Raw genomic sequence first — 10,608 nt, 5'->3', positions numbered from 1 at the left:
CTGGGTTCAAGCAATTCTCCTGCCTCAACATCCTGAGTAGCAGGGATTACAGGCATGTGCCACCACACCTGGCTAATTTTGTATTTTTAGTAGAGACGAGGTTTCTCCATGTTGGTCAGGCTGGCCTTGAACTCCCCAGCTCAGGTGATCCACCCGCCTTGGCTTCCCAAAGTGCTGGGATATAATTCAGTTTTAATTCATAATGTTGGTTTTTTAGTCACAATTCTTTAGGTTTCATTTTGGTCTGAATGCTCTAAAAAAAGACTTGAAATAGTCTACTTAGAGTTAAAACTGTATCACTTCAAGTAAAATGTTTAAACATTATTTGTATTTATCTGTATATAAATCAACTGTGATGCTCTTATTTCTTCTTGAGGATTCAAATTTCCATCTAGTGTTATATTCCTTCAGCCAGGACTTCCAGTCTGAACTTCCTTTAGCAAATGTAGTGTTACATCTGTGGATAGTAGTCTGTTTCACTTTTAGTCTTAGTGGACTTTTTCACTGAATATAGAGTTCTCAATTGACAATTTTTTTTTCTTTCAGTACTGTCCCTGGTCTCCATAGTTTTGATTGCAAAGTTAACATGAATTCAAGATCCTTGATTTCTTGTATGTAATATGCCGTTTTTCTTTGGCTACTGTCAAGAATTTGTCTCTGTTTGTTTTCAGCAGTTTGACTGCATTGTACCTAAGGATGGTTTTCTTTGTGTTTATCCTACTTCCGGTTTCTCTATGCTTCCTGAATCTGTAATTTTATGTTTTCACCTAATTTGGGAACTTTCTTCCAGTATTTATTCTGCTTCATTCTCTCCTCTCTTTTTCAGATTCCATGTAGACTTTTTGATATTGCCTCAAAATTCCCCAAGGCTCTGTACATTTTGTCAACATTTGTTTTTCTGTATTCTTCATATCGAATAACTTCCATTGAGCTAGCTTCAGGTTCGTATACTCTTTCTTTATTGTCTCATTCTGCTATTAATCTCAGTCAGTTTCTACTTCAGACATTGTATTTTTCAGTTATAGAATTTCTATTTTTTATAGTTCTATTTCTGAGCTGAGTTTTCTTGTCTTTTTGTTTATGACAGGCGTATTTCTTATTATCTCATTGAACATCACTATTTGATCACTATTTTAAAGTTCTTGTTTGCTTATTCAAACATTGAGTCATCTCAGGTTTGGTCTCCATTTTCTCTTGAGAATAGGTCATTTTCCTGGTTCTTCCTATGGCGAGCAATTTTGAAGTGTATCTTGGACATCATGAATGTTTTGTTGTGGATACTCTAGATTTGGTTATAGTCCTCCAAAGAGTTGACATTTTTGTTTTTAGTAAGCATTTAACTTGATTTGACTCAGATTGTATGTTTTTATCTTAAGTAGCAGTTCAAAGTTCATTTCATTTATTTTGTTCTTTGCTGGGCCACTTGCAGTCCACTTCATACTGCCCTCTGGTTCTTTAGGCCCAGAAGTCTAGTTTTTCCTACCTGAGGTTTAGACTCTACATAATACTGATTGTGGTACATTCTCAGACTAAAAACCATAAAAAACAGAAACACCCTCATTCTGGTCCATTTTCCAAGTGTCACCTCCCCTCTAGAATAATCCTACTTTTGTTCACTTTGTAAGGCCTTCAAGTAGTTTTTATTTTTGTTTTGTTTGTATTTTTTCCAGAGTTTATAATTGTTATCTGCAGGAAAGTCAACATGGTAGACGCCTACTTGCCCATACCAGAAGCTTAATTCCCTGTCAAACATTTCTAGTTTATAAACCCTTAATCATATAAAAAGTCATAATATTTCAGAAAATTTCCAATTTCAATCTTTTTTATACTGAACTTTTAACAAACTTTGTTGGCTTTTTAAATTCTAGACTTGTAATTCAATAGATAATGTTCCTGAGAAAGACCCCAGACCAAAAAGAGACACAGATATAACTTCTGAAAGTGACTATGGAAACAGGAAAGAATGCAATAAAAAAGTTCCTCGAAGATCAAAAATCCCGTATTATGCCAAAACCATTCAAACTATTAAGCACCACAATAAAAACTGCAACTCTTTTGTAAGGTACTTGTTTTAGTTTTAGAAATTTAAGGCACACAGAAGTTAATAATGCTGGCTTTTCAAAGCTATCTCATGGTAATATTTGTTACTTTACTAATGTTGAAGATTTGATTTTTCAGCCTTGTAGGTTCTGATCTGGTCAGTACATTCATGTAAATGTATATAAAAGGATCCTTTTCTCTGTGTCTGTACCTTAGTTGCAAAATTAATGTATAAACCTGAAGATATCTCATAGCATAAAGAATACTGACCTTAGAACTGGAATACCTTCATTTAATCTAGGTTTAGTTCAATCAAAAACAATGTATGTGGTTTTAGTTTCATTCATTTACAGTGGGAAATAAGACTGGTACACTTGAGTCTACATGACTAGCCTTTTCTCTCTTTGTAGGCAGATCTAGATGGAAAGCCAAGTCCTAGTCAGATGACACGGAGTTTAGGATTAAATGTGAATAAGATGATTGTGTTTAATGCCATAAGGACAAGGGAAACCGATATCTGTACTTTCGTAATTGGGATCACCATGACAAGTGGTTCAGAAATGACTACTCTGGGAGGTTACAGTAAACTTTTGCCTCTGTAATTCTCCTTTTGCAAAGCATATTTTGTTGTTTAATTCTTCCATACCTACCCAATTACATTTTACATGTATATATATACCCACACACACACAGGCATTCAGTTCACTTCAAACACTGTACTTTTTTCCAGGACGTACCCTGAAATTTCTTTGGTCCTACCAAGTGATAGAATCTATTAACTTTGACCCATTATGTGTCGATTTTAAACTTTTAACTCCCAAAGAGTAGTTCTGTTTACTGTCCTTTCAAGTTATTAGGTATCACCTTACTATAGTACTTTTTAAATTATTCTGATATATCCAAGAATTCTACCCTACCTGAAAATGTTAAACCCTGAACATTTATGAAATCCTTATCTTTTTTAAAATCTTGAGGCACTCATTAATCAAGAGCACACCCATTATAAAATTTATAAAGCAGTTTGTCCAAGTTACTATAATTTTATTAATATTCTTTTTAAAAAGCTGTTTGCATATGCAACTAGAAATGTTAATGTTAGAGAAAAGTAATGTGAACATGCTTTTTTGAGTGATTTGCTGTGTTTTATTCTTTACAGTTGTAGTCGTAAAATGAAACCACCTTACCTTAAAGAATTATATGTAAGCTCATCTTTAGCGAACTGTCCTATGTTACAAGAATCGGAAAAGCCAAAGACTGAAATAATTAAAGTAGACAAAAGTCACTCAGAAGACAACACTTACCAGGTATGATTTAAGAAATTAAGAAAAAGTAGTATGGATAATTTTAAATACAGAGTCCCAGAAAAATTGTGCATGCTTTCATTAGCAAAAAGTGTTTGAATTTTATTGGAGTGATGAGAATTGGTTATTTTTTCCTTCTTGATTTCCAGATTTTATGTAATGTTATTTTTGAATGAATGAAAATTTCATTTTTTTATGATCAGATTTAAGTGAAATCATTTGTTATATGCTTCTGGAGGAAGAAACAGTTATGAATTTTTTAATTCTTATTCCTTAATGTAGTGCTTCCTACTTTTTTGGGGTGTCAGACCCTTTTCAGTATCTAAAAATCTCTACAGGTCTTCTCAAAGAAGCCCATTTTTACACTCAAAACAAATGTATATAATTTCAAGGTTTTCATGGACTTTCCTGAAACTCAATTTTGGACCACTGGATCCCAGATTAAGAGGTGTTCAAAAATGTTTTAATTCTTTAAAATTTTCATAACAATTCTCATGTTGAGAAACTTCAGTACTTGTGGATTCATTATTTTGTATTTTTCATTAACTTCCCCTTATATTACTTGTGTGTTGTTCTTTCAGTAATAGAATTGGTACATTTTAGGCTACTGGTTTCCTCCCCTTATTCTCAACTATAGAGGCTTTAATATTGAAAAATAATAATTATCATTATGACTTTGGACACACTTCATCTTTCTTCTTACTTAACCTATTGTGCCTGTGTTTCCCAAGTTACATATTCATTTTTCTCATGAAAAAGCAATCTTGTCTGATTCTACCCCCCCAAGTTTGTTTGAGATTAGATCCTTACCAATCTTCATATTCCTTGCGTGCCTTGGTAAGGACTCTGTATCCTTAATACAGGGTCTGGCATGTGAGTACCATGCTATGAGTATATACTATTTCAAAAATTGTATCTTATCTACTGTGGCATAATAATGGCAGCTAACATTTATTGATTGGTTATTATGTAGCAGGCACTGTTCTGCACTTATCTATATGCTTTGCTACCATTAACTTAATTTTTGGCCAGGCGCGGTGGCTCACGCCTGTAATCCCAATGCTTTGGGAGGCCAAGGTGGGTGGATCACTTGAGATCAGGAGTTCAAGACCAGCCTGACCAACGTGGTGAAACCCCGTCTCTACTAAAAATACAAAAAACAGCCAAGCGTGGTGGGACATGCCTGTGGTCCCAGCTACTCAGGAAGCTGAGGCAGAAGAATCGCTGGAACCAAGGAGGCGGAGTTTGCAGTGAGCTGAGATCATGCCCCTCCACTCCAGCCTGGGTGACAGAGTGAGACTCAAAAAAATAAAATTAAAAGTTTCACGACAGCTCTTTGAAGTAGATACTATTATTCCCCTGTTATAAATGGGGAAATCGAGGCTGTGAAAAGTTAGGTAACTTTTATAAGTTCACATAACTTTGTTGTCTTCTTTCAGTCCCTTGTTGAACAGCTAGACCAAGAGAGAGAGAAGAGATGGAGAGCTGAGCAAGCTGAAAATAAACTCATGGATTATATCGATGAGCTGCATAAACATGCAAATGAAAAAGATGATATTCATAGTCTGGCTTTACTTACCACAGATAGGTAAAAAAATTAATAAACCTGAAGATACCTCATAGCATAAAGAATACTGACTTTAGAACTTTAATTCCTTAGTTTCAGTGTAGTTCAATCAACAACAATGTATGTGGTTTTAGTTTGATTTGAACTAATTTTATTAGATAATTTAGCACTTTAATAGCTTGTTATATTAACAAGAAATTCAGATACATGTATTTGAGCCCTCAAGCAGGAAGATGTCGGGTAAATATTATAAGTAAAGAACAGCAAGAGACTAGAGCAGTGATTAACAACTTTTTATATAAAGTGCCAGATTCTGTAAAGGGCAGGCATTGGCAGCCTTTTTCTTTCAGCTTCTTGGGTCATATTTGATTTCATCACATACTCATCTTCTGCAGTGAGCTTTTGTATCATATAGCCCAGTTTCTTAATCTAATGTTTTTATTCTATCCTCACCATTACGTCTCCCATTTTATCTGGGGTTTTTTGTTTTGTTGTATTGCATTCTTTAATACAGGTCTGTCATTTCATTCTGTGAAAATACCAGTTTTTTAAATTACAATAACTTTTTTTCTTCTGTTTCCTGTAATTATTTCTAATGTTATGCTTTTCCTCAAATGATTATAAGATTTTTAGAGTTTCTTATGGTTTCTTACCCTTGAATGAGCACTAGGTTTCTAGACTTGACATTTGCTAACAGACTTTGGGAATTTGCTCCTGGTTCCATTTCCTATCTGATTGTGCAGTGGGTAATTCCCCTTCTAAAATCTCATTTGGATAAGTTGATGTACACAGTTCACAGCCCAGTTCCCAGTTTCATTTAAATATTTTTATGATACTGACATGGTGTTTTCTACCCCACTGCATGTTTCTCTGATATGTTGTACCTGTCGTGTATAAAGACAATTCTAATATGCAACATGCGTGCTATGAGAACCTCTATAATTATAAAGCTATGATGCATAATGTTATTGCTAGCCCTTCCACCACTACCCACCAACTTCCTACCTTATCTGTGTTTTACAAATGTCTGTCTGAATTGACACAAGAAGCTACCGAGTATGATGAGGGAACAGGATGGTTCAGTAAGAGTGCTCTACCTCAGAAAAACAGCACTCCTGCTTTCAGTAAGTGGATAAGTAACCAACATTATGTAGTGACAGATTTATAGAGACCCTGTGACTGAGTCATGGACAGATAGTAGAAGAGAAAAGATATGTCTTCCTTTTTTCAGAATGGAGCAGTTTCATGAGGCAAAGCCTGAGTGTTGTAGGAGTTGTTTTTAATTTCAATTTAGTTCCATTTGCCTTATAATTGAAATTATTCCCAAATTTTGGCATTCTGTTATCTTTTGTTTTCAGTTATATGTGTATGAATTTTTACTTTATTCTGTATTCTAGGTATTTAGCAGGATATTAGAGGAAGCTGTGTCTAGGGCTGCTAGCCAGTCCATTTAAACTGGAAGACTTTGGGCACACTTTTTCTTCTTACTTAACCTATTGTTGTGCCTGTGTTTCCCAAGTTATGTATTCATTTTTTTCATGAAAAATCAACCTTTTCTGATTCTTCTATCTATGCCACCCCCCACCACCACCACCACATGTTTGTTTGAGATTAGATCCTTACTATCTTCCTATTCCCTTGTGTGCCTTGGTAGGGAATCAGTATCCCTAATAAAGGGTCTGGCATGTGGGTGCCATACAATTTCAAAAAAATAAATTGTATCTACTTTGGTATTTTTATTATCCAAACTTCCTTGATGACCAGATCTGTTCATCTAATTATCTACTAAAAATGTCTTGTCTGTATTCCTCATAAGTTTCTTAAGATCAGCATGGCCTCAGGTGGACTCATTCTTCTTCCTTATTATATATTTCTTGCCCTAATAAATGGTGCCCCATCCAGCATCCAGTCAGTCACCAAAACTATAGAAATCTAGGAATCTTTTTTTTTTTTTGCTTCCTTTCTTTTTCTCCTATTCTACAGCCAGTTGATATTATCATCTTTATTGATATCTTTATTCATCAGTTGATACTGATGTCATCTTAAAAGATGTTGAACTATCTCCTCTGTATCCCAAACCTGTTACCTTTCTTTAGGCCCTTATCTGTTGCTTGGATGATTGTTCCATTTCTACTTCTCTGTGGCTTCCCTGCCCGCAACCCATATGCAGTCTAGCACTCTTCCATATAGCATACCAAGCAGGAGTTGAGAGCATGAACAAAGGAAGACCAGTTCAGAGAGTACTCTCATTGAAGTCAAGAAGAAAGATGATAAGGACAAGAATTGGACAAATGACCATAATGTAGAAGTTGATGGATATATTTTTTTAAATATGCCTTGGAAATTACACTGGGTTGGCTGTGTGACTCAGTAATTTCTTCATGAGGCTGCATCTTTGTCAGTTTCCTGTTTCCAAACAATAGACTTATAGTCTGTCATTTCAACCACCTGTCTGTAGTAAGGGGTGAGCACTTGGCCTAAGCTGGGTAAACATCCTATATCTTGTGGCCACAGTGATTGGTTCATGGGGTGGACATATGAATCCAATTGGACTAATCAGAGCCTTGCCTAGGACTCATTCTAAGTTGAGCTAGAGAAAGATACTCTTTCCTGTTTGGTTCAGGATTATTAGAATATGATCCCAGAGATGTTCATAGTCTCCCTCCTGTACCCCTACCCCAAACATAAAGATTCTTGCATGACACCATGCAGGCCACCTATATCTGATTTCCTAGAGTCTGCTTTTGAAGCCAGATTCTAGGATTGTGTTATGTTCTTGGTTTCAGTGGTCCCTCAGCATAGTGCCACCACATCCTTCTCTATGTTTGCTTATGCAGATCAGTAAATTCTCTCTTTTATTGAAACTGATTAAGAGTTTTCACTTGTAATGAAAGGGTTCTAACCAGCACAAAGCTGGGAGCAATATTGGGTGTCTGGGTTCAATACAAGGAGTCCAAGTTGACTTACAGGTTGCTATTTATGTAGCACATCTGTCACATCGCTTTATAAATATATCAAGTCTGTTCTTCTGTGAGATGCTGGGTTCCTCGAAGGCAGAGAAAACTCCATGTTATTCATCTTGCTTGCCTTTAAGTCCATATCTAGTATAATGCCTGAAACAAATTGTTTAGTAAAGTTCTACTGTGGAATAGTAATTTATATAAAATATTTTCCTTTTGATCATAATGTTAGGTTCAGGAGTAGGGGAAAGACACACTATTTTTCTGCCAGTTTTTACTGTAATTAGGATTTGAAACATACTTCACATCTTCTCTAAGTTTGAACAGTTATTACCATTTTATCATTTTTATATGTGTATATACTTAACAGCACATATAACTTCTGCTTTAGGCTAAAGGAAATTATTTTTAGAGAGAGAAATTCCAAAGGACAACTCGAAGTTATGGTTCACAAACTTCAAAATGAAATTAAAAAACTGACTGTTGAACTAATGAAAGCAAAAGATCAACAAGAGGATCACCTTAAACACTTAAGAACCCTGGAAAAATCATTAGAAAAAATGGAGAGACAAAAAAGGCAGCAGCAGGCGGCACAGGTATTTCTCTATTTAATGTATGAGTGGCATAGATTAACACAAATTCATAGCTTCTATCGTGAAACAAATTATACCACCTAGAAAACCTAAAAGATGTGAGACTAAATGGAAGAAGCTTCTGTCACAAAATGCAAAGCTTCTTTCTTAGCTAATTAGCTAGTACGTTTTTTCTTTTTTTTAAAAAAAAAAATCTCTCATAGTAGGTATCTTCTTGAATGAACTTTAGATGTTAACAGCAATGAAAGCCCTTTTATTATTGGAAAAATAAAATTGGAAATAAGCAAAAAAAACAAAAGATGTGAGACTATATGCAAAAATTAAATTGCTGTTAATTTAACAGTCACAGAGCCTGTTGAATTATGTCTAAATTAAGACTACTAGCTCTTAAAGCAGTTAAAAAGAAAAGTTGATAGAAATGTTGCTGGTAGTTAGGCTTTTATTCTGAGAGAGCTGGCTTTTAAAAAGGCTTTCAGGTGGTTGAAGGAATTTCATTTTCATGCTTCTGAATGAAAATTATTAAAATCTGTGATGCAAATAAGCAATAGTTAATGCTAGTGTATTTGTTCCTTCCAAGGCTGCACTTTGTGTGACTGAAATATCATTAATTTCCTAAATTTTGAAAATCAACTTAGTCACCAGACACTGTCATTTAAAAGGTACTTACGGAAATTGACATTAAAATAGCAGGGGAGATTATTATCTAAATACTGTAATTGTGTGCATTTTACTCAGATAAGACTGATCCAAGAGGTGGAACTCAAAGCTTCAGCTGCTGATAGAGAAATATACTTACTTAGAACTTCCCTTCATCGAGAAAGAGAACAAGTGCAACAACTTCATGAACTTCTTGCATTGAAAGAACAGGAACACAGGTAAATGAAAAATGTATCAGGAATGCATTGGCATTTAAAAATAGAAAAAGAAAGCTACTGGTTCCCCACCACCAGTATTTAAAGATAGTGACTGAGCATTGGTATAGTCTGACAGAATCAGTTATTGGAAAATGCCATGTTCATGTATGTATACATTAGAATCAGCCCTATAGCAAGAACTAGTAACTAAAAAATGAATAGGTGCCTTTGTTATCAGTATTTGAGGTATAGGTTTATAACAATATAGCTAATTTTTCATTTCTCCAAACCCAGCCAAAAGTTGGTCTTTATATAGAGAGAAAATTTTTAATTGATCTCCAAGTTAATTAATTAGTAAATTAATCAGTAAACTAATCAGTATTCTTTATTCTTCTGAAGGAAGTGTCAGTGAACTTTTTCTGTAGAGGGTCACATAGAAAATATTTCAGGCTCTGTAGGCCATACCTAACTTTGCCTTTGTAGCAAAAAAGTAGCCATAGATAATACATAAATGAACAGCAGGGCTATGTTACAATAAAAGTTTATTTACAAAGAAAAAGGCTGTCACATTTGGCTGATGGGCTGTAGTTTGTCAACTCTTGCTCTATAGAATCCGTAGTAATTTGAACATTTTCATCTTATCTATTTCAGTTATTTATTTACTATCCTACCAGTGAAATTGTATGATTATCATATGTTCATTGTATTTATTCCCAAACCTGTTTTGTTTTGTATCTACATGAATTTTGGTGCTCTGCGGAAAATTGTTATCATGTGTAGAAGAGACAACTATAAAAGATTGGGGGAAAATAATCACAAAAATCTAGAATTTTGTACTTAGTTTCCTTTACAGGAATTTTGTACTTAGTTTGCTTTACTTAGTTTCATTCCAGTTTAAAGAAACCAAAAACTGGAAATGATAGGTTTCACATTATGGGTTTGAGTAATGCAAGAAAAGTAGTGGAGAACTGTAAAGAATGGACTAACTGGCCCAATATCAAAAGATTAGTAAATAATTTTATACTTTAAGTGACTTTTTCTATTAACAAACCACCAGTGCTAATCAGACTGTATTTATTGCAAGTCAAACACTTGGCCAAAGTAGTAGATACAGTGAAATAGCTTATGCAAATGCACCTGAAGAATTTCTAAAGCCATAGAATGATTCTGAACTATCTCATGAAGTTAAGATTTGATATACTTCCCTTATCCCCATCACTATTAAATACACAATCAAATAAAACTCATATTATTTGTACCTATCTGTGCCCAATTACTGTTTGAAAGCGAGAG

At 34.6% G+C, this 10,608-nt stretch overlaps 1 protein-coding gene across 1 annotated transcript in view; it reads left to right on the top strand.

Annotated features, from left to right (window-relative positions):
- The window catches only part of LRRCC1 (leucine rich repeat and coiled-coil centrosomal protein 1), a 46,775-nt gene that overhangs the window by 14,220 nt on the left and 21,947 nt on the right, over positions 1-10,608 (top strand). Inside the window, exons 7-12 of the mRNA XM_011937203.1 lie at positions 1,869-2,062; positions 3,197-3,344; positions 4,781-4,929; positions 8,260-8,464; positions 9,197-9,336; positions 9,967-9,988. Of these exons, the coding sequence (XP_011792593.1) occupies positions 1,869-2,062; positions 3,197-3,344; positions 4,781-4,929; positions 8,260-8,464; positions 9,197-9,336; positions 9,967-9,988 (858 nt within the window). The remainder of the gene's footprint in view (positions 1-1,868; positions 2,063-3,196; positions 3,345-4,780; positions 4,930-8,259; positions 8,465-9,196; positions 9,337-9,966; positions 9,989-10,608) is intronic.

This window comes from Colobus angolensis, unplaced genomic scaffold (assembly GCF_000951035.1).
Source record: "Colobus angolensis palliatus isolate OR3802 unplaced genomic scaffold, Cang.pa_1.0 Scaffold16, whole genome shotgun sequence".
Taxonomy (NCBI): domain Eukaryota; kingdom Metazoa; phylum Chordata; class Mammalia; order Primates; family Cercopithecidae; genus Colobus; species Colobus angolensis.
This window is presented reverse-complemented; position numbering and strand designations above follow the sequence as displayed.